Source organism: Amblyomma americanum, chromosome 5, assembly GCF_052857255.1.
Source record: "Amblyomma americanum isolate KBUSLIRL-KWMA chromosome 5, ASM5285725v1, whole genome shotgun sequence".
NCBI classification, from domain to species: domain Eukaryota; kingdom Metazoa; phylum Arthropoda; class Arachnida; order Ixodida; family Ixodidae; genus Amblyomma; species Amblyomma americanum.
In genome coordinates this window covers 186359288-186383133 of record NC_135501.1, presented here as the reverse complement: position 1 = coordinate 186383133, position 23846 = coordinate 186359288, and the positions used below count along the sequence as shown (strand labels likewise).

The window sequence follows — 23846 nt, the reverse complement described above, 5'->3', positions numbered from 1 at the left end:
GCGTTAAAATTTACGCGCTAGCCTGTGACTCAAAATATGCACCAACGGACAATGCGGGCAGCAACACGATGAAACGACTCGCAAGCGTAACCTCTCCAATGTTTGGCCGGCGTCTCCGAGGTCCCTAGGCAGGCTGTCTAGGCACTTTAAGACTCCATAGTGGAAGCTTGACGCGTCGCGCGCCCCAGCCAGGGCGATTCCATTCTTTAAAGGGGAGGTCGGATGCCGTGCTGGCGCCATCTTTGAACCCGCGTCCTGCTCCGGCTACACGTGCTAGCTGCTGCGGTCGTTTCGCCGCTCCTTTGTTCGTTCGCACTGTACGCAATGCCTTTCTGCTGCGTACCGCATTGCATGAATCACTCCAGGAATGGCTGGAGGTTGTTCTGCTTCCCAAGAGACCCCGGAAGGAGACGTCTGTGGTCGGCGATGGTACAGCGGGAGAACTGGCAGCCGACGAAAGCATCGCGTGTGTGCAGCGTGAGTGTTTCGAGCTTTTAACGCGGTCGCATAAAGCCTGGACTCCATGTACGCGAAAACTCACGCGAACGCGAAGGCGACGGCGGCGGCGACGGCTGGCGTTCGCTCTGTCGCTTGTGGGCAACCTCCATGCAAGCGAAGGCGGCAGGCGACGCGAACCCGCGACGTGCGCAGCGGACTCCGTGCTTTGCGCACTCAAGCTTAGAAACACGCCCGTAACCTGTTCTCTCTCTTAAAATTTTGTGAGTGTGCCTCATAGTCAGGGCCAAAGGAATATTTCCTCTACGGCAGCGGTGTAGCGGCACTGGAGATAACCAACGGCGTGCTTGCGGAGACGAAGTCACATCACGGGTTCACGGGGGAGGTGTGCTTTCGTTCGGTGCCTGTGCACTCCGGCTTAGTAAAAACACTCCCATGAACTGTCACCGCAGTTTGATTGTAAGTGAGCAAACTATAATTTACCAGTGAGAATGCGCGCCGCGAGTGTTTCTGCACAGTTGGAGCGCCGCGGCACGGTGGATCGAGCGCCGGTACCCGCGGCTCGACACGCACCTCTCCCTGCAGTACGCCCGCTTGCGTAGCCCGCTCCAAATGCTGTTAGCCCTCCGCACCCAACAAGTAGATTGTTTTAATTATTTAAATCATGCGGGTCTGCCTCTCAGCTACAAAACCAAATATTTTATCGACGGTGGCGATGACCAAGACGACGGGCGGGTTTCGTGAGATGTGCCCGTGAGAAACCGTGGACAAACCGGAAACGGCTTTGGGGGGCTCTGGTTGGCCAGTCGCGTGGGGGACTTCCGGGCGACGAGCGAAATTTTCCGTGGGTGCAGATCCGAGCGACACGGCAAGCGACACATGCATTTTGCTTCGCGCGACGGCGTCGCTCGTCGCTTGCCGCCGTCGCCTTCGCGTTCGCGTGAGTTTTCGCGTACATGGAGTCCAGGCTTTAGAGTTGTCGCCACACCAAAATCGCGCCGAAAGCACGGAGTCAAGAAATTCAGTGATTGGTCGAGAGTGGTCACATGACATTGCGACGCCATCACAATCTGCCCACCGTTGTATGTGGCAATCTGACCACCATGTTGTGAACAACCTACCCACCATGGTTAGCGGCAATTAATGATTGGTCGAGAGCGGTCACGTGAACTTGTGACGTCATCACAACCTGCCCAACGGGTTGTGAGTAACCTAGTTCCTAGACAGCGACCTAGATAGCGTTATTAGAGTTCACGTCAAGAGCTATCGGTGCCGTTCGGTGCCACGAAGTTCCACGATTGGTTGAGAGAGGTGCGAGAGAGGTACGACATGCTCGAGTTGAACAAAGAATGTAAAAAAAAAAATCTGAAATCATAAAATGAAGTGATATATAGAAATGCCGGCACGTCACAGAATAGCTGATACCTGCTACTCCAGCTAGCAGTCCGAATATGGCGGTTTTGATGGACCGACTATTGCAACGAAACATAGGGAAACACACACAGATGTTGCAACCGAAGCTGCGAAAGATGTGAAATCTAATGCTACCGCATTGAACTCTTAAGGCGACTTAGGCGTCCCCATAGTTTTTTCTAACATTCCTTTAAACGTTCCGAACAAAGAAGTGCACATTCGGGCTTAGCATGAGTGGTTTTCGCGGACCGGTCTTTGCGTCCGCCCGGTGGGACTCAACAATTCATGTTCAAGAAAGCAGTTGTTTACCCACAAATACCTTTTGAAGCGAAAAGCTTCACTATACGGGTCAGAGCCGAGCTTCGCGTGAGCCGAACTGGTGAGTTATGCGCATGCGCGAAAACGAGTGACGTCACGCGCCGCGCAGGTGGTCGCTCCTCGCCGCTGCCGCAGCCGTCGCCTGACCTTTCGGCGCAGCCGCGCGCTACTGCACATGTGCGTCATGTGCATGCGCAAGGAGGCTACATAATGCGCTTGCCAGAGAATAGGCGTGCGCACTCGACATGGAAGGGAAGGAGAGTGCGGCTGCTGCTAGACTACGCAGAAAAGCTGAGAAACTAAATTCGTCCGATCCAGAAGTACTCGCTTGGGAGTTTGCAGCAGAACATCGAAAAAATGATAAAGCCAAAGCTAAACGTGCAGCCGAAACGCCTGCACAATGGGAAATATGCCTTGCTAAACGATGTCGGAAAGAAGCCGAAAAGCGTGTCTTGGCCGCATCTTCAGCCAACAGCAGCCAAGCGAGTGAGGAGGAGGAAACAAGAGAGTCAGAAGAGGAAAAGCCCAAGACTCGCCGTTACAAGCTTCTCGCTTGTATATCCAGGCTTAACCAGAGCTAACCCACTGCCTGATTTTTTTTTTCATAGATCTTTTCATTGGAAGACAATTCAGCTACGTTATGGAAAGTAGTCAGTATTTTAAAGGCGTTTCTTGAACTGTGCACTTTTATTGCACACGTCATGCACGTGACGCTGCGAACCTTTGTGCTATAGTCACCACTGCATGCGTCGGAAGGTTTGAGCCAAGAAAGCTCATTAGCTCCCACCTTTCCCCATCCATGCCAACAAAATCAGGAGTCCTGTTGCATTTAGGAACGTCTGATGTCCTTAACGATTTTAAACACAGTTAACATTAACTGCTCATTCAACGTGATTTAAGGGGATGAGAGAAAGCGAGAGTTTGATAACGCACTGGACAACACGAAGTTTATTTTAAGCGAGTGACTCCATTGGTGACTCTAGCTAAAAAAGGCGCCACCATTTTGGGGAGATGAGTACCTAGAGGATCCCCAGGGTTTCACGTGGCTGCATATTTACGAAGTATGAGGCGCTAGGGACCGCCGCATAAGTTTATGACTAATTTTGAACTTCACTTTCTTCGTAAAATGTACGAGCAAAGAGGCCTACAGTAGGATACAACCCAAAAACGAAGCCGCAAATTTCCCTTCAATATAGGCTCTGCAACCAACGGCGTCGAATGATTTTCATGACGTCACGATTAGGGGCGGGTCGATCTCGGAGGTGACAGCTGAAAGGGGGGGGTGTTATTTTAACTGTGCATTTCTTGGACTTTTTTGCTCGTGAATGGGGAGTTCAGCAGGGTTTTCCTATGTAAAATTTCTCGCTCGGGAATTTCTCGACCGCTCTTTCCTCTCCCTTAAATCCGCCATTAGCTGCGATTAATCCGATTATGCAGTTGTCAGTCCACTTTCATCTACCGCCCCAAGCCATCTCACAGGAGCAGGTCCGAAGGTATTAACCACGATGTCATGAGAATGCCTCCTTTGAGAGGCATTTGCCGCTTCTTTCTTGAATTGTATCCGACTGAGAGTGACCTAAAAAATCTAAAAAAGATAACCGCTGTGTTAAAGAAAAAAAAAGCAATGGGCACCATGCTAACAGTTCCCTCCACTGTTCTACAGCATGACAGGTGCTCGTGGTCATGACATTTAATTAATCACCGTGCAGGCTCACTTCGAAGAATGCAATTTCGAGCAGCACCGAGCCGATGGAGTGAAGAAACTGAAGCCGAACGCCTTCCCGACTCTCTTTCTATCCAGAAGTAAGTTGTCATATTCTTTAGCATTAACATTAGAGTGTTGATTTTATTTATTCTGTGACGGCGCTGGCATCGGAACAGCCTACTAAGCGCGTCAGGGGTTTGTGGCCCCACGGGATCACCAGCTAAGCGCTTTTCTGGATGCGGACCCTTGACGTCATGGCGCACTAGGTTGGCTTTACAATGCAAACCGAAAAACAGGTGGACGTTGCCGTCGCAAATGATGATATAATAAAATATTTTCTCAAACGCAAACGAGACAACAAACTGATGGCGTGACTATGGGGAACTTTCGCAGCAGTTTGCGGTGCCGATTGCAGCGCCATAACACACTGCCTAGCGAGAAGAGCAAGCAGTTTTGGGTAGTACTATTAGTGCTTTTCCGCGCCACCTTCAGGCGCTTATTGGCGTGAGCCTCCGCGCTCTGTCGAAGGCGCACGTGCCGTGCATCAGCTATCTGGGCCACGCCGAGAGAAGCTAGGCAATGAATGCTGTCAGCCAAACGCGGGTATCTAATCGCGCAGAATGGGCTCTCGCGTTTGCAGCGGCCCAAGCGGCTGACAGAAGCAGTTTTGAGTCCCCGAATGGAACAACTGCAGTGCCACCTTGGCAGCGCAAGTTCCTCATAGGGTCACTACCTGCAGTCGACCAAGAAACTAAACTGTGTGTCAGTATAGGTATATGCGACTAAATCCTGGGCAGGATAATGGCCTCTTCCGCAGATCTCTTCGCTATCCGAGGTGACTCAGTCCGCGTGGATTTCCTAGCCTGATTACTAATAATTGGTTTTGGGGGGAAAGGAAATGGCGCAGTATCTGTCTCATATATCGTTGGACACCTGAACCGCGCCGTAAGGGAAGGGTAAAGGAGGGAGTGAAAGAAGAAAGGAAGAGAGAGGTGCCGTAGTGGAGGGCTCCGGAATAATTTCGACCACCTGGGGATCTTTAACGTGCACTGACATCGCACAGCACACGGGCGCCTTTCGCATTTCGCCCCCATCGAAACGCGGCCGCCGCGGTCGGGAGCGGTCTGTGAATGCAAAATAGAGAATGACCAATTCCACGTATATGGGCATTGACCCACTAACGCTGTGACATTCCGTGTGTGCTACGAGGATCCACGTTCGACGGCGCGGCGTAGACGGAGACCCGTGACAGCGGCATCATCAATTACCCAGCCATGCTCTTTGAGTGACGACCAGAACAACCGGACCCGCCGCCGCCCCGGGGAAACAGGCTTTATCCTCCCCAATTTCCGGGCACATTCCAGGACAAGGGAGCTGTCAGCGGGCCAGAGCGCGCCGTACCACAGCTGACGCTATGCGCTACCGCGAAGACAACATTCTTTCCCTCCCCCCCTTTGTCGTGGGCTATCGCCGGGAAGGCACCCACAGCTTCCCAGAAGGGCCGTGACGGACACCTGTCAGACAGACAGGCAGTACTCGCCAAGAATGTGGAAAGACAGGCGCTAGTGAATTAGCTCCGAAGAGAGAGCCTGTGTATACTCTCACTTGAGAGAGAGTGGTGGCGTTTTTGTTGTTTATTTAGTTTGTATTGTTAACAGACTCTGGGGTCGAGGCTAAGCCCAACCCAAGGGGTGGTCCCCATCTCGCATGTTATTTTGGATTGGAGAATTGATGCTTTTGGCGGGCCACTGGAAATGACCGCCCTTAGTCCTTTGTTAATCAAGTGCTTAAAAGCGCATGTAAACGGATGCAGTTCAGTCTGAGCTGGGGCTCCATGCTTAGCATGTAATGTGATGCTACTTAGGCACTAACCTGCCCGGTCGATGAGTAATGTAGTGCAAAGTTTGTTCTTTTGTAAATTCAGTTCTGCTTTTTCCAGTTTAACTCTCTGCATATGTATGTTGTAAAATTATGCTCTGCTGTCATCATCTACAAGCTCGCCTCCTGTTCATCTTCCAAGCCGAACGACACTAGAGGAAGGGTTTGTGAACCATCCTCGAAGAAACGGACGACTATTGAAATTCTACTGCATAGAGCTGAGGACGACATCGTTCGCCAAGAGGGCCTTCAGCGCCGAAGCCCGACGGCGTGCAGCTTCTGCCAGCAACCGCTCGAGCCCAACTCCGGAGCCACTCCATCGCCCCCATGAAGTCGTCGGCACGTAAGCTCGGACGCCCCAGCCTCTGATGTATAACCTTAATCATGTGTAATTATTGAATATACCTGTTTGTTTAAACTGAGCCATACGGTGTCTCTTTGCCTCTCCGTCCCGTGTGGACCTGCGCATTATGGGGGTCATCACAACGCCATCGCGTCATAACCCTTGAGGCGGACAGTCCGATTTCGCCGATCCTTGACTGAAGCCTGCTCGACCTTGAAAACCGAGCCACAAACCAAACCGAAAGTGAAAACCGAAGTGCTACCGCACATAATTTGCATTTGGCCTAACCACGCTAAATCGTCCGCCATTTTTTTCTTTCTATCGCGATTTTTGTTGTTATTTTTGTGGTTTCGCTCATTTTTTGTTAACTACTGTTCGCTTCTCGTATCGATAATTTATGCGCGTACTCTCAAGGGTGCCGTAAATAAAATAAAATTATGATTAGGACAAACAGCAATGGGGCTGCAGAGTAGTCAGGAAGGCTGGAGGAACGCTGTAGAAGTGTATCCGATTAACACATCCATGTAGACCCTCCCAGACCATTAGTTATAACGAGGGGCACGCGTGATGAATGGCTCTGCCCGGGCCTCCTGGTTGCACGCGTCTCTGACTCAGTACAACGTAACTATGCTGCGAGCAGATAATACAAAACCAGGCCCACGCCCACTACTTCCTCATTAGTTTAAATTAAACATTCGTTCCTTGCTACCAGATTACCATACAGGGTGTGTCTCGTGCTTCAAGGCAAGGATTAAAAAAGAAAAAGCGATCCAAGGCTACATGTTAAAGGAAGGGATCGAATGAAGCTGGAAAGACACGCTGGCAGTCGTCTTGCCCAAGAAGGAGCACTCCTTACTCCCTCTTAATTTAATAAGTTATTTAAAAATAATTACCAATAATTTTAACCAATGGACATGACCTGCTAAGCGCTTAAAGAAGCCTCTCTTTCTTGGTCGCCTTTTAAAACAATTGCTAATAATAATAATAATATTATTAATAATAATAATAATTGGTTTTGGGGGAAAGGAAATGGCGCAGTATCTGTCTCATATATCGTTGGACACCTGAACCGCGCCGTAAGGGAAGGGATGAAGGAGGGAGTGAAAGAAGAAAGGAAGAATGAGGTGCCGTAGTGGAGGGCTCCGGAATAATTTCGACCACCTGGGGATCTTTAACGTGCACTGACATCGCACAGCACACGGGCGCCTTAGCGTTTTTCTTGACAATTGCTGACAAAATCGCCAGTACTGCACTCGCTTCTACCACCACTTAGTAAGACATACCAGAGTACGAAATTATTTTTTTGCTCGCCCCCGACAACAGATTCTTCCTTTAGGGTGGATGTTTGGGCATATTGGCACATGTCTTTGGGGCACACAAAAGAAGAAAAGAAAGAACAACATGGAGAACGAAGAAAGAGCAGGCAAACGCGAGGGCTATCACGAATAACGGTAATTTAGCTGCTAATTTAACTGATCTCTTCAGTTACCAAAAGGAAGAACATCCTTCTCCTGCAAAAGGCCGGCAACAACAACTCTGCTTGTTTCTCGCAGCGTACAGTAGTTCTTGTCATAAAAGATTGAAAATTGGTTCTTGAAGCGAAAAGCTTCACTACGCCAGCTTTTCGAGCCGTCAGCGGGGCCGCAAGTTTGTCCTTGAATGTAGCTAGAGATAAAACCATGCGCATAGCTGGTGGTAGTCAGGTTCGACACATGACGTCAGCTGCAGCAGCGACACCAGCGGCTGTTACACCAACTACCTCGACTTTGACCTTTGACTTTGACCTTCGGTCGAGCGAAAAGCGTCTGCCGGCATCGCATGCGCAGGTAATGAAAGTGGGTTCTTCATAAAACCTTGAAAGATTAATAACTGGACGCCCCACTCCAGTTGTAGCCAACGCAGTGCTGTGCGCGTGTGTTTTAATTCCTCCAACATGAACTAATCACGCGCACAACCTTTACACATTTCTTATTGTGTAAATAGTTTGTACATATTACTTCTCCCCCTATCCTCTCTTCCTGTACCCTCACCTCTTTCATTTCATTTCTCCATTCTGCCTGCTGTCCTTTATTTCCGCTGCCCCAGCTCAGGTGCTTCAGTATCGATGGTAGATGCCGGGGCTATCAAAAAATATTTTCCTTCCTTTTTACTATTATTTTAATAAAAAAAACACTACCACCACCACCATAAAATCCGCCGCGGTGGCTCAGTGGTTAGAGCCCTCGGCTACTGATCCGGAGTCCCCGGGCTCCAACCCGACCACGGCGGCCACGTTTCGATGGAGGCGAAACGCTAAGGGGCCCGTGTGCTGTGCGATGTCAGTGCACGTTAAATATTCCCAGGTGGTCGAAATTATTCCGGAGCCCTCCACAACGGTACCTAGCTCCTTCTTCCTTTCTTACTCCTTCCTTTATCCCTTCCCTTACGGCGTGGTTCTGGTGTCCGCCGATATGTGAGACAGATACTGTGCCAGTTCCTTTACCCAAAACACCAACCAATTTTAGATGCAGCTTTTCGCTTTCGAGCAGGGTTAACCAGAACTAAAGCACAAGCAATTTTTGACGAAAGGAAATGGCACAGTGTCACATATCTCGGTGGACACCCAAACCCCGCCGTAAGGGAAGGGATAAAGGAGTGAGTGAAAGAATAAAAGAAGAGGGGCCGTATTGGAGGTCTCCGGTATAATTTCGACCACCTGATGTTCTTTAACGGGCACTTCCCGGGTTCGAACCCGACCGCGGCGGCTGCGTTTTTATGGCGGCAAAACGCTAAGGCGCCCGTGTGCTGTGCGATGTCAGTGCACGTTAAAGATCCCCAGGTGGTCGAAATTATTCCGGAGCCCTCCACTACGGCACCTCTCTCTTCCTTTCTTCTTTCACTCCCTCCTTTACCCTTCCTTTACGGCGCGGTTCAGGTGTCCAGCGATTTATGAAACAGATACTGCGCCATTTCCTTTCCCCCTCAAAACCAATTATTATTATTATTATTATTATTATTAACGTGCACTGACATCGCACAGCACACGGGCGCCTTTTCGCGTTTCGCTTCGTTCGAAACGCTGCCGCCGCGGTAGGGTTCGAACCCGCCCTAACCACTGAGCCACCGCGGCGGATTTCTTGTTATACCGCAGGGCTTATTTACGTAGCACATCCTGTATAGTTAACACAAAGATTCCACGACTCTACATTCCGGAGCACACCTCTTTCTTGTTTCACTCCCACCTTCCCCCCCCCCCCCCCTCACGGCGCTGTTGAGGTATCCATCGAGGAGTGAGACCGTTAGCGTGCTTTTCAGTTTCTGAAAACCAATTTTCATTTTTTTGCCATGTTTCGACGAAGGCGACTGATCCGGAGTACCCGTGTTCGAACCCGATAGCGGCGGCCGCGTTTCGATGGAGGCGAAACGCTATGGCGCCCGTGTGCTGTGCGATTTCTGTGCACGTTAAAAATCCCCAGGTAGTCGAAACTATTCTTGAACCCTCCACTACGGCATCTCTTGCTCTCTATTTCTTCTTTCACTCCCACCGTCTTCCTTTCCCTCGCGGCGCGGTTCCTCAAAAAGCACCAATTAAACGCAAAAGGCGTACGTGCTGTACTAAATTATTTCGGAGCCGTCCACTACAGCAGATCTGTCTCTTTTTAACGCGACAGCGTTAAGGAGCTCGTGTCGCAGAAAAGCCGGTGTCGCCGGCGTCTTTGGCCGTGAGCGAAAAATTGCTGATGGCCTAGCTCAGTTAGGCCAGGATATACGTAGCGAAAGCGCGGAGACTTCTGCATCGGAAGAGTACATTCACTGTATGCGCCTTTATCCGTGGGTAAAGTGAGCCGTCGTGGCGGAGTGGTAGCGTCTCTGCCTCAAACGCCAAAGGCCTTGGCTCGGTTCCGAGCCTCAGCACAGGTTTTTTTTTTATTCAGTGAGTGCGGAGGGAGGGGGGGAGTCAGTGTCTCTCATAGAGGCCGCCACCGAATACATTGGTTATCTGTTAAGCGCGCAGGCTCTGTTAAGGCGCATTTATACTCCGGCGTAACGCGCGCTGCACGGCGACGTCACGTCGTCCAAAGCGAGACCCTCTATACTCCAACTGCGCCTGACCGCCGACGCGTTCGGCGGCTTCGGCGCACTCTGACCGCACTGGCGGTGACTTGGAGCACATATCTATTTCGCGCCGAGTGCGCCAGCCGCCGCGAGCCCGGCCACACCGGTTCGGCTCCGCGACGAGGCGCGCGTTGTGACGTCATGTGCCTCCTCGGAGCACCGCCACGGCGAAATCGCAAGTTCGCGGCCAGTAAAGCTTTCGCTTTAAAATGGCGCATCTCGGTGGACACCTGAACCGCGCCGTAATGGAAGGGATTTTGGTTCCCTTACGGCGCGGTACGGGTGTCCAGCGAGAATGGCAGGCGTCATTTCCTTTCCTTACAATCAATTTTCATTTCAATTTCCTTCTACGGCCCGTTTCGGGTGTCCACCGAGATAGGTGAGACAGGCGTTGTTAACTTAGAAGCCCACAGCGCCGATGGGTCGTTCCTCCCCCCCTCCCCCCCCCCCGCACCAGTTCCTGGGAGCGGTCATCCCTGTGGGAAATTGAGGAATGTACGTCGAGGCGTGACGCCCGCGCTTAGGGTGCCTCCACGCCAGCTACGGCACTAATCCTTTCGGCTCTGGCGCCGAGTCATCCCCTGCTGACTGGCAGGGGCGCCGACGGCCTTGTCCCGTGGAAGACATTCTTTGGTTGTCAGCGGAGACGGCAAATCCGATGCGTGGCATTCGATGGAATGCACATGCAGTGAGTTGCGTACGCGGAGTCACGCGCCCTGCACGTTCCAGGAGGTGCGGGGTCCACTGGGCTCGGACCGGTGAGCCCTGGGCTCCGCCCACTTGTACACACGGTGTCATTGTATTGCTATTGGTTCAAATTGGGCGAGAGCTGGTTTACTAACGCTCCGCCCAATTATCGAAGGGGTCAAAATCCGCTGAAAAGAATGACTTGGGACGAGCGCCGTTTTAACAGCCTTTTTTTAAACAGCCTTTTAAAAACTGCCCTTTTTAAACTGCCTTTTGCTCACCTGCCTTTTTATGTCGATCACTTCTTGAATAAATCTGTTTGTTTGCCAAGAAGTTGGAATTGCTGCCCGAAACGGCAACGTGTCGCCAGACGAACGGACGAAGTCCGCTAATCCCTTTGTACTGCTAACCGCCGTGTATCGATCACCGGCCAGCGTGCCATCGCCATCCACCGCTCGCGACGAGCAACGAACCAGCCCAAACCGACCATCCCTTCAGAAGGAGGGCAAGAAGTTAACTGGCGTTCTTTCCTTTCCTTAAAAAAATTTATTTTAATTTTCCTTGCCGTACGTCGCAGTTCGGGTGTCCACCAAGATATGTTTCTTTTCCTTAAAGGGACTATGCAAAGAATTCAAAGTCGCTTGTAAATGTTTTCTATGTTTAGAAATGATGCTAGCGAGCATTCACACCAAGCATAAGTCTTCGGAACAGAGCCGGCAATTTATTATAAATAAAAAAAGGTGTTTTTTTTAATTTGCGGGCCGATTGGTGTGCTTGTAGTGACCGATTTTGGAACTAAAATCGTGGACGACGTCACTGTACCATGACATCGCCAGGCCACCACACGCTGTCATTCGCTGGAGCCACGGCAGCCACGATGTCACGGACACGCTTCCGGTAGCCGTGAAAATTGTCTGCTCGTGCCGCCGCGCGACCCTCTCGGGCAAGAGGGGGCCAGGGCATTGCCTTCGCGTATATGGTTTCAATTTTCCTCTGCCGCCTCCTTCTGTCGGGAGTTCCGGAGCCACTCGCGCGGCTCTTCGTGGGCACGCATAGGGCTAGATGCCCATCGCGGCCGTAAGAACGAGTAGTCGCACCTCGAGGTCCGGGTTTATTGCTGCTAACTACAACAGACGACAAGCAAAGAAACCAGACGCGCGCCGCAATCCAGGAAGGCGGAGAGCGACCGGAGAGATGCCGCCACGCCGCCGACGCTGCTGGGGGGCTAGGAGCGACAACCGGAAGTTGCAAAGCGAACGTCATCTGATGACGTATTCAAAGGCGCGGCCCACTCCCAGAGTTGTTTTCTTTATTTTTGTCTGGTGCCCCGCTTGTACGAGTTGAGGGGGGAGAGGAGGAGCGTAATTTTTCATCGTCTATATCTTCGTTGTTATTGATGCCAGCTTAAAAATCCTTGCGTTGGGGTGACGAGTGATGAAATGCCTATCTCTCGTCTGCTTTACGTAATCTCAATTAATTTATTGCATAGACCCTTTAAATTGTCCGGGCAAGCGGTCTCACCGAAGGACGATGGCGTTCCGTGGATTCCTTGGCAATGCTGCAACACGCTCTCGTGTCCTGCTCTTAAAGGCGAAGCTTAAGCGTACACCAATTTTTTTTTTGTGTGCGTCCCTCATATCCTTTCGCCGCAGTCGCTCAGCGGTTATGATTTATGGTTTATGTGGGTCTAACGTCCCAAAGCGGCTCGGGCTATGAGGGACGCCGTAGTGAAGGGCTCCGGAAATTTCGACCACCTGGGGTTCTTGAACGTGCACTGACATCGCACAGTACACGGGCCTCTAGAATTCGGCCGGCGCGGCCGGGATCGAACCCGCGTCTTTGGGGTCTGGAGCCGAGCGCCATAACGACTGAGCCGCCGCGGCGACTGCTCACCGAGTATTGAGACAGTTTCTGCAGCAATTTCCTTTGTTCAAAAACCAATTTTCAAATTTTCATGCCCTACGAATGAGTTGGATTGCGACATGGACTCTTCTTGTTGGGAAAGTATTAAGGCACAATGAAAATTCACATTCTATCTCATTGCCGAGGGTATATAAGCGTATGCATGAAATTCTTTGTAGGATCGTTGGACCACGTTCTAATTAAGGAAGTCCATAATTGTGCTAGCATTTCTCCTTGAATATCAAGGTACAGCGATCAAGAAAGGGACACCCAAGGACGACCCAACTAGCATCATGGTGGGGAGTAGTAGTGGTGGTGGTGGTAGTGGTTTTATTAAAAATAATAGTAAAAAGGAAGGAAAAGATTTTTGCTAGCCCCGGCATCTGCCATCGATACTGAAGCACCTGAGCTGGGGCAGCGGAAATAAAGGATAGCAGGCAGAATGGAGAAATGAAATGAAAGAGGTGAGGGGACAGGAAGAGAGGATAGGGGGAGAAGTAATATGTACAAACTATTTACACAATAAGAAATGTGTCCAGGGGGGAGTAGTAGTTGTAATTGCTTTTTGGGGAAAGGAAACGGCGCAGTAACTGCCTCACATATCTCGCTTGATACCCGTACCGCGCCGTAAGGGAAGGGATAAATGAGGGAATGAAAGAAGAAAGGAAGAAAAAGGTGCCGTAGTGGAGGGCTTCCGGAATAATTTCGACCACCTGGGGATCTTTAACGGGCACTGATATCGCACAGCACACGGACGCCTTAGCGTTTCGCCTCCATAAAAACGCACCAGCCGCGGTCGGGTTCGAGCTCGGTTACTCCGGCTCAGTAGACGAGCGCCTTAACCACTGAGCCACCTCGGTGGGGACAGTCGCGGATTTGTGGAGTGTGTGTGTGTGTGGCGGGGGGGGGGGGGGGGGGGGTGGGCTCGTGAGGCGACCAGACTTCACATTGAAAAACCAAGCTTAACCCTATATTTTAGATGAGAAAAGTCTAGGAAGAATAGGGTTAAAACAGAACAGCCCCTCCAATTCCGCCTCTAAATGACGATCTTGAGGCGGTTGGAAACATCGATAGCGAAGAGGCGCGATGGTTGATTGACCTCCGCTGGCTGCAGCTCGGGTGCTTAAGATATTAGATAGCAATTGCCCCAAGCCGGCAACATTCTTCTCATTCACTTTTTTTAAATAAACCACCACTATAACTACTACTACTACGATGGTTAACTAATTAGTTTCGTTCGGGTGGAGTCCCACCGGCGCGGCCTCGACGATCATGAGTCCGGACTAGCGGATCTACCTGGAGGGTCGCAATAATTTTCTGTCCCTACACCAGGGCTACAACTCAGTGCTTTTGATCAGACGGAAGCCGCGCTGCAGCCGCCGCGGTGGCTGAGTGGTTACGGCGCTCGGCTGCCGGCCCGAAAGACGCGGGTTCGATTCTGGCCGCGGCGGTAGAATTTCGATGGAGGCGAAATTCTAGAGGCCCGTGTACTGTGCGATGTCAGTGCACGTTAAAGAACCCCAGGTGGTCGAAATTACCGGAGCCCTTCACTACGGCGTCCCTCATAGCCTGAGTTGCTTTGGGACGTTAAACCCTCATAAAAAAAAAGAAGCCGTGCTGCTGAGCTCGGAACCGGCTGTCCAACGCCGGGCTCTAGAGTGGGCCACCGAGGTAATCGCGAAGCAACGTCTTCTGATCACCTAGAGTCATTGTTGTTATCCTCATACAATGGCACATGCCTACACAGGGGATCGGCCAAGAATTGGGGCGCACAGAGCACCTAGAGTCCACATGATGATGATAGCCTCTGGCTGAATGGCACGTACCCACGGTGGGGAATTGGCCAGGGTACATTGTTGATACAAACGCACACATGGGTAAGGAGTGGAGTAATTGGATAATTTTGTGAAGACGCAAATATGGATGAAAAAAGGTGAAAAAAAAAGAAAATGTAATTCATTTTGAATTTGAGTCCACCTCAAGTTCTGTTTCTCTTCTTCTTTTTTTTTGAACTAATGAAGTTTTCCTGCTCCTCCTCGCGCCAATAGCGTTTCTTCTGCGTCGAACGCAAGCCAGTAAACCAATGAGCAGCGGCCGCACGTGCTCGCGCGAGACAAGCACCTGCAGACCGCACGCGACAAACACCACGTGTCGGGCAGATTTCTCGCTCCGTTCCACTGGAACGCTGGCCTGGTCGCTGCCACTTGTACAGCCAGAACGGACGCCTTCCTAGCCCCGCTACTCGCTGCCCCTCAAACGACCCCACCACGCCGGACGCCACTTCATCGGAGCGCTTTGTTGCAGCGTGACCGTTCGCTCCTGCTTCAACGACGCCGCCGCCACTTCTCGGCTCCATTCCCAGCGCATCTTCTGCGTCGGCGACAAGTAGCGGAACGACCGTCGCCGCCACACGAAGGATCGGCTTCATTCCCAGCGCATCTTCTGCGTCAACGACTAGTAGCGGAACGACCGTCGCCGCCACACGAAGGATGCAGAGGCAGCAACAACAGCGAGCAGGCGACGCAGCTGCGGCGGGCGCCCCCTCTTCGCCCCAACAACAACCGTCGCAGCCGGAGGTGCCGCGGAGGGGACCGAGGAGGAAAAGCAAGGGAGCGGTCGCTCCTGCGGCGGGGCTTGCGTCGCCTTCGCAACAGCCGGCGCGCTTCGAAGCGCTTCGGCGCCGCGCCGACCGGAGCAGCGCCGCCGTCTCGTATCGGCTGCGCAGGTCCGCCGCGCTCCATTCTCGGTCGTCGACGGAATCGGGCGGCGGGGACGCAGCCGCCATGCACAACCACACGCCGCAGATCGACTTCGAGCGGCTCGTGGCGCTCGTGCGGCCGTTCCCGTACCTGTACGACCGCACCGAGCCGGAGTTCAAGGATGTGGCGCTCAAGAGCCACCGGTGGCAGCTCATCGGCGCCGAGTTTGGAATCACAGGCGAGCTGCGAACGGCGCTGCGCCGTGCCTGCGGTAGCCATGCGTGCTATGCGAGCGCGAGCGTCGCCGTGTAGCTATATTCCATCTCACAACTTCGCGTCGGCGACAGCGTCCACGATTGATATTATGCACTCACGAGTCAACAACGCATGTTAACTTGTCAAGTCTCGAAGCTCGCGCTTCACCGCCGCAGCACGCGTTCGACATACGCCGCCAGCTAGTGTTTTTCTTGTGAAGAGGTTGGCACTACTGATACGCCAACAACGACCTCGGTACAGCCGTATACAGTACATGCAGATCGGAACTACGGTCATGAGATCATGACAGCGCAATACGGTGTTCGTTCCTATCATTATTTCGTGACCGGCTCCGATGTCAATCCAGGCACACTACTTAGTAGTGGTAGTAAAAACATCATTGACGGCAGATCAAGTGATCGATGTCCCACACAGCGGCCTGTATCGAGGCGGCCTATTTCTAAAAGGCAGAAAAGTGAGCGTACCGTTCCTTCGTCATTTCTCAGTTCTGACCCCCTTTTGTAAAGTGCGCTCAGGGCGAGGGGCGAGACCAAGTGGTGCGGGCCTACAGCTGGTGTTATCTCTTTCATTGTCTAGTCCTTTGCTTCTGAGCGCTGTTTAAACCATGACACTCCTCTATCCTGTTTTTTTTTGTTTCACTAACAGTTCTGAACTCTGCATTCTGTAAAAGACGTCTCACAATATTGAGGCTTCTAGCCACTTCGAAGATTGGGTTGCGTGGTTGAAAGAGGCAGAATCAGGGTAATCCTAATCCAGCTCGCCACTGTGATTAGAGCTTTGCGTGTCTGTAGGGTATAGCGCCCTAATGTGGCGCCCTCAACGTGGCCATCTGTGCAGGCGAGCACGCGGCGCAGAAGTTCCGCACCATGAAAACCAAGTACAAGGACCTCCGGCGCGCCCGCGAGCTGGCCGGCGTCGCGGCCGTGGGCAGGCCCCGCTGGCGCTACTACGACCTCATGGACGACTTCATGGGCACGCGCGAGAGGGAGACCGACAGCGGCTCCGCGGAACCCGTCATGTGAGCAGACCCAATCTCCACTTGGTCCATTTGCAGGAAGGCTGGACATAACGATGATGCCATCCCATGGCTGCGACCTTGTAATCTGGCCTTTACTGCCAGCATTGTGGAAGCTATACAGCCAACATCACTCTAAGCATAAATATGCCTATATACCACCACCCGCAGCTGAATAATTCGTATTTATTTTGAATTTTAAAGTTCCCAGCTTCGAACCCGATCGCGGCGGCTACGTTTTTATAGAGGCAAAAAGCTAAGGCGCCCGTGTGTTGTGCGATGTCAGTGCACGTTAAAGATCCCCAGGTGGTCGAAATTACTCAGGAGCCCTCCACTACGGCACCGCTTTCTTCCTTTCTTCTTTCACTCCCTCCTTTATCCCTTCCCTTACGGCTCGGTTCAGGTATCCAACGGCAGATACTGCGCCATTTACTTTCCCCCAAAACCAATTATTATTATTATAAAAATACCCGCCGCGGGGGCTCAGTGGTTAGGGCGCTCGACTACTGATCCGGAGTTCCCGTGTTCGAACCCGACCGCGGCGGCTGCGTCTTTATGGAGGAAAAACGCTAAGGCGCCCGTGTGCTGTGCGATGTCAGTGCACGTTAAAGATCCCCAGGTGGTCGAAATTATTCCGGAGCCCTCCACTACGGCACCTCCTTCTTCCCTTCTTCTTTCACTCCCTCCCTTGTCCCTTCCCTTACGGCGCGGTTCAGGTGTCCAACGATATATGAGGCAGATACTGCGCCATTTCCTTTCCCTAAAAAAACCAATGATTATGATTATTATAAATACTTCTACTCCACTCTGCTGTGTATGGGAGTGAAGAGGGAGTGCGCTAGATGACAGCTTATACTTTCCTTTTACTCCTTTCTGCGTAGAGTGCAGGAGTGCAGCCAGTATATATTGGAGTAAACACCGGTGGCGCCGTACTGCTTCCGAGCCATTACTGTGGAGTATAGCATATGAGAAGTGAGCGTGGTCGATCATAGGTGACGCCACAATCTCTAGAAGGCAGAAATGTGTGCCGATAAGTGTGTCAGACTATGAAAAGTTATGAAAATGGGGAGTTTTGCAACTACTAATTTCTCGCAATATCAGCTAACAGGCACGCAGCCAACGCAGGGCCCTAGGCCACCCTCCTCCCAGCCACGAGACATCAACCACCCTTTACACCCCTCCGAAAGAAACTTAACCCGCCGCGGTGGCTCAGTGGTTAGGGCGCTCGGCTACTGATCCGGAGTTCCCGGGTTCGAACCCGACCGCGGCGGCTGCGTTTTTATGGAGGAAAAACGCTAAGGCGCCCGTGTGCTGTGCGATGTCAGTGCACGTTAAAGATCCCCAGGTGGTCGAAATTATTCCGGAGCCCTCCACTACGGCACCTCTTTCTTCCTTTCTTCTTTCACTCTCTCCTTTACCCTTCCCTTCGGCGCAGTTCAGGTGTCCGCGGATATAGGAGACAGATACTGCGCCATTTCCTTTCCCCCAAAACCAATTATTATTATTAAAGAAACTTATGGCTGAGGGCCGTTCAGCCAAATATGTCAACTTGCGGTTCATACCTAATTCATGCTCCTCCTTTTGCAGCAATTGTACCTCCTGTCGCTTTTCTCTCCATCACTCACTGCGCTAGTCCTCACTTCATTCTCCTGTACTTATCGCAGCAGATCGACTGTGTCTAGCTTGTGAGCGCAAGGTGAGCCTGCTGTCATCAGGTGCGTACAGCGTGCCGCAGCTAAATGATTCGCGCGCAACCTAGCGGTCGCTGAGAGCATCTCCCGAGTCTACCGGGAAGAATTGTCAGGCTCCTGGTAAATAACTGTTCTTTTAGTCACGACAGTTCGGACTTACCCAACAGTTCTGGACAAAAGCATTTTTGAAATGGAAATAATTTATGAACATAATTTTTTTCATATACTGTAAGATTATACTATAACAATCAATATATCCGCAAATGTCCCATCGGCAGGCTTGCATTTTTTTTGCTGTTCACGTTTTTGCTATCGTCAAGTGTTCCCCATTGGTTTTCTGTGGAAGTCTTAACTGCTCCATGCGAGCGATGAAAAAACTTTAAAAGAAGGATTTTGATACACATCGGAATAATGGAGCATTACCTTCAATATTTTCATAACAGTACTTTATTTTCCAATATTCAAAATTTTTATCCAAGAATTTTAGACATGGAAAATGTACTGCCGTGAAGGCAAGTCTGCTTCCGGTGTCTCTTGTCTGTCCAGAAATTCTTGCCATTGCATTCACGCCAGGGCGTCGTCAAGCAGTGTGTTGTAATTAATGAATGGCGTTCTAGTGTACTAAATATTACTGCAAGGGTACCACAGGGCAGCGTATTGGGACCGATACTATTTAACATCTATATAAATGATATAATAAATATTAGCAGACATGCATATTTCATTATATATGCAGATGACACTAGCCTTTTCTTCCAGTCGAATGACTTAAACGATTTAAAGGTTTCCGCAAATACAACACTAATGAAATTGCTTCAGTGGACTAAAGCAAACGGTTTAGAAATCAGTACTAGCAAAACAAAAGCTCTGTTATTTGTGCCTGTGCAAAAAAATATTACTAGGGATTTCAACATGCAGCTTGGATCAGAGGAAATAAAACTAGCAAGTGAAGTTAAAAGCTTAGGGGTAATTGTTAATCAAAACTTAAGTTGGAATACGCACGTGGACCATCTGGCAGGAAAGCTAGCGAAAGCTACGGGTTTGCTTTCTCGTTTCCAGCTCATGCTTCCAGTGAAAATTAAACTTATGCTTTATAATTCCTTGTTTCTCCCCCATATCAATTATTGTAGCCTTATCTGGGCTCACGCAAGCCAACGCAACATAAACAAATTGCGTCTGCTGCAGAAGAAAGCCATTGGTCACGTAGCAAATGCTCCCTATGATGCCCATACACAAGTACTACTTTCCTCCTTTAATGTGCTTCCTTTACAGCATGTCCACCAATTTAACCTCATTATGAAATACAAAGAAGCCATAAAAGATGACAGCGTCACTTTTATAAAGCTTTGTAATCTCAGGAAAAATCCAGAAGCACCCTATCCCATTAGAAAAAGAGAATTCTGGTCAATTTCCTTTTCATGCACAAATTATGGCCTACACAGACTACAGTACCACATACCGAGGTACCTTAATCTATTGGAAGCAAATAATATTGACATATGTAACATCTCAAAGAAAAAATGGAAAGAATACCTCATATCACAAAGCATGTAACTCTGCTATTTTTTTTTATGATTCTGGAGTGGCAAAGACTGTATTTGGCACAAATGTGCATTTGAATGTTCTATCCTTTTTATGTTTTCTGTCTTATTGTTGTTGTTAATCTGACCTGTAAATGACTTATGCGATGTTGTGTTTGAGCGCGTGTATGATTATGGCGTTATTTAAGTTTTGTACATAAGTGCCTGTTGTCTGCTACCCATGCCAAGACAGGGGCAGGAACTCCGTCAAGCTACTAGGATAGTAGCTTTTTGTTCCTGTCCCAGTGTTTTTTCCTGGCTTATTATGGAAAAAATGCTGAATAAAAGGATTTGATTTGAACTAACCGGGAGAAGAAAAAAAAGATCGAAACGGATCAGTGTGATACTAAGCGAGCGGCTGCATTTTTTCTCGCAGGGTCATCTCTAACATCTTCTCGGTCGCCGAGGCGTCGGCGTCGGGAGCCGACCCGGAGCGCGAGGCTGCGATAGTCCCAGAAGTGTGAGTGTCCACGTATACTTGCAGAACCGGGCGGGTTGGTGAAGCGTGGACATTAATTTTTATCCTTTCCTCGCTTAATATTCTCTACATATCAAAGCTACCTATACTCACGAAGGTAGAAGTCAATGATAGAGAGTACTCAGGTCCGTTAACTTTGCCGCAGGTTGCCTGATGAACGCGCTGCGGACGACGGACCCCCAAGGAAGTGAGTGAACACTGCTGTGCTCATTGGCTTGCTAGCGAACTAGACTCAAATGATCGGATGTTTAGGCTTACCTCATATTGGACCTGAGAAAAATGAGGAAGTTGCAAGAGCCTTCCGTAAGAATCAGTTTGGAGGCTTATACTGCCCGGTTTAAACTGCTCCACGACAGTTCATTTTTGTAAGAAACAAAATTCATCAGCAAAGGTTACTTCTTGGAACTTTCAACCTTCGCTGTCACTTAGCAAGTTGCTGTCAGACCAGGCAAGATGCAGCACACAACCGATCACCTCGATATTATTAGTCCCGCCTTTATCAATGGCCTCCTTGTCGTGGCTTTTTGATGCGTCGCCTTGTCTGACGTTCAAATGAATGCTTTGCCAACCTCTCAACCTAGGCTCATGAGCTGTCGTGAGCATTGCAATTGCTGATTGTTAAGCTTACATTTAGCAGCAAAATAACCGCCATTTTTTTCCATACTCCAGCCACAACCAGACCGACATTGCCAGCTCTGCTCTCCTCTTAGCAGCCCTCCCAGTGCTTCTCAAGCGCAGTGTAAAAGTGAACGCATTAGCTAGGCGGGTTAACCATAACCAGTCCCTGCCAAAGGCTTTGGTGCAACGCTTGACACGCATTAACGCAGTGTAAAAGGTATGTCTCAGCCAGGAAGCTAGAAATGCTAGCGTCTCTGTTAACCCCTGGCGGATTTGGACGAACCAAGGTCGTCATAAGCCGGCTGTCATTTCTGGCTCATGACGAGTCCAGCTCGTCCAAACATTTTTGGTTGGCTGACAGATGGCAGCACTGTTACTAAATGACCATTTTGGTACCATTTTCGAAAAAGTGTCCGATAGGAGGTTACAAGGTTACATGTAGTCCCCACTGTTGGTGCACTTGGGCACAGCCCTTGCAAAAATTTCTTTTAGACAGTCTATAGTGTGTCCATAGGCTTCTGTCTACCAAGACTATAGACTCTCTATAGAAAACCCTAGACAACGGTCTATGGGCAATACACATCCTATAGACAGTTTATAGACAATCTATAGATTCATGGCCGTAAACTTTTCGTAGACTTCTGTCTATAGACTATGAATGCACAAAAAGAAATATCTATATGAAGGCAATAGAGGCTATAAGAAGTCTGTAGACCATTTTTGTAAGGGAGGTCGGTGAAGCTGAGCGGAAACCGGCGCGCGTGTGCGACAGAAAAGTTGAACGGGGCTGCGCAGAAACAGAGTCGCGTAGATTTTCACGGTTGTGACCCGGCCGCCACGGCAATTGTAAAGCTCAAATGTCGTTTCCTCGTCCAGCGGATGTCTGAACAACTGCCAGCGTAATGGCTTAGGGAAGCTAGCGAACGCCGTGCACCCCTCCCTGTCGCAGGAAGATCAAGCCGGAGCCCCGGGAGGAGGATGAGGACGAGGACGAGTCGCGCGACACGCAGCGCACCAACGAAAGCGGCGGCGACGAGCAGCTGCTGCTGGACGGCGACTCCCTCGGCAGCAACCACCAGCTGCCGCCGGAGCGGCTGCCTGAGCGGCCGCCGGAGCGGCTGCACCGCGCCGCAATGGATAACGGGGCGGCTTCGACTTCGGCCTCAGCGGGAACGCTGGACGCGTTCCACTTTTTCGGCATGATGATCGCCGACCGGCTGCGCCTTCTGCCCAGGGGAACGGCCCTCAGGGCGCTGAACGCCATGCACCAGGTGCTGTTCGAACACGAGACTGGTTCCCAGCGCTGACTCGTCAGGAAGACGCCCGCTCCCCACTGTGTGCACTGGTACCGACGGTTCCCCTTCGGGAAGTTGCTGTTGCAGCAGATGATAGTGACACGGGACAGTGCATTGCAGAAGACGAGAGTGACACGGGACAGTGCCTGTATGAACAAAGATGCCATCGAACTGTGCAAGTGTTGAACGGTTTTGGACAAAGTTGGTAACTGCGGCACACCCAGAATCTAGTCTTGGTACGAATTCTATTTCATGCGCGTGTGTACTGACTCAGCGAGCTCAGTTGGTGCCCTACCGCGGCCGGGTTCTCGGTGTGCTGAGACTTTAGGTCGAGCTTTCAACGAATCGTTCCTGCAGATGACGCGCGTATACCTTCAAACTAGCCTAGTCAATCATTCTGCCAAAGATGCCCTCCGTCTATAGGGACCACAAGTACATAATCCAAAAGTAGTGACGTTACGTGCGTCAGCAGCTATATATAGTACAAATGTTTGAAAGCCACACTGAAGGCAGGTGGTTCCGGTTGGTCCTCTTCTGCGACTGCTGTCTCAGCCTATCAACGGGGGCGGTGCGTTTGCATTTTTGTTCAGAGAAGCGATCCTGAATAAAGCTTCAGTAGTTTCACAATGTTTCGCTTCGTAGGCCTGTGGCTAATGTATAGGCAACCGATCCATACACAGTGAGAATTTCTTGGAGCGACTACAATGCTAATGTCATCACACGATGCGACAGCATGAAAAAACACTTGGACTTTCGTTGACTTTACCGTACACTTTCCACTTTACAGCTTTATCACTCTAACCCGCCGCGGTGGCTCAGTGGTTAGGGCGCTCGACTACTGATCCGGAGTTCCCGGGTTCGAACGCGACCGTGGCGGCTGCGTTTTTATGGAGGCAAAACGCTAAGGCGCCCGTGTGTTGTGCGATGTCAGTGCACGTTAAAGATCCCCAGGTGGTCGAAATTATTCTGGAGCCCTCCACTACGGCACCTCTCTCTTCCTTCCTTCTTTCACTCCCTCCTTTATCCCTTCCCTTACGGCGCGGTTCAGGTGTCCAACGATATATGAGATAGATACTGCGCCATTTCCTTTTCCCCAAAACTAATTATTTATTTATTTTATAGCTTTATCACTCTGAAGCTTTTAGATTTGTCATCGTGTTCTATTGCGAGCAAGCGTCGCAAATCTGCATAGTTTTGTAAGTCTTTCTTTTACCAACCCGCACTGACCCTCTACAAACTAAGTCGTCATAATGGAGTGCGTCTTTCTTTTACGAACCCAAATTTTCGTCAGTATTGTTCCGCACTAAAATTCCGGAATAACTGGCATCTAAGCATGACTTCCGCGAGATTTCTCCACCAATACGGCTTATAACAGCGGACGCTGTGCGATCGTGTCG

The 23846-nt window shown here is 50.5% G+C and overlaps 1 protein-coding gene across 2 annotated transcripts; it reads left to right on the top strand.

Moving 5' to 3' along the window:
• Window positions 1-281: 281 nt before the first annotated feature.
• On the top strand, window positions 282-23076 carry LOC144133211 (uncharacterized). 2 transcript variants are annotated; one of them, XM_077666107.1, is made up of 6 exons: window positions 282-477; window positions 3897-3990; window positions 16610-16790; window positions 20435-20518; window positions 20682-20723; window positions 22104-23076. In XM_077666107.1, the coding sequence occupies exons 1-6, from the start codon at window positions 325-327 to the stop codon at window positions 22459-22461; spliced, it is 912 nt and encodes a 303-aa protein (XP_077522233.1). In that variant the 5' UTR covers window positions 282-324; the 3' UTR covers window positions 22462-23076. The 2 variants fall into 2 exon arrangements, with proteins under 2 accessions (XP_077522233.1, XP_077522232.1); XM_077666106.1 differs by lacking the exons at window positions 282-477; window positions 3897-3990 and adding an exon at window positions 14930-15734.
• The last annotated feature ends 770 nt before the right edge of the window (window positions 23077-23846 follow it).

Coding starts and splice junctions, on each gene's coding strand:
- LOC144133211 (XM_077666106.1), top strand. CDS start 15,287: ATGCAGAGGCAGCAACAACAGCGAGCAGGCGACGCAGCTGCGGCGGGC. Junction 15,735..16,609: donor CGCCGAGTTTGGAATCACAG/GCGAGCTGCGAA, acceptor CCATCTGTGCAG/GCGAGCACGCGGCGCAGAAG. Junction 20,519..20,681: donor GCTGCGATAGTCCCAGAAGT/GTGAGTGTCCAC, acceptor ACTTTGCCGCAG/GTTGCCTGATGAACGCGCTG.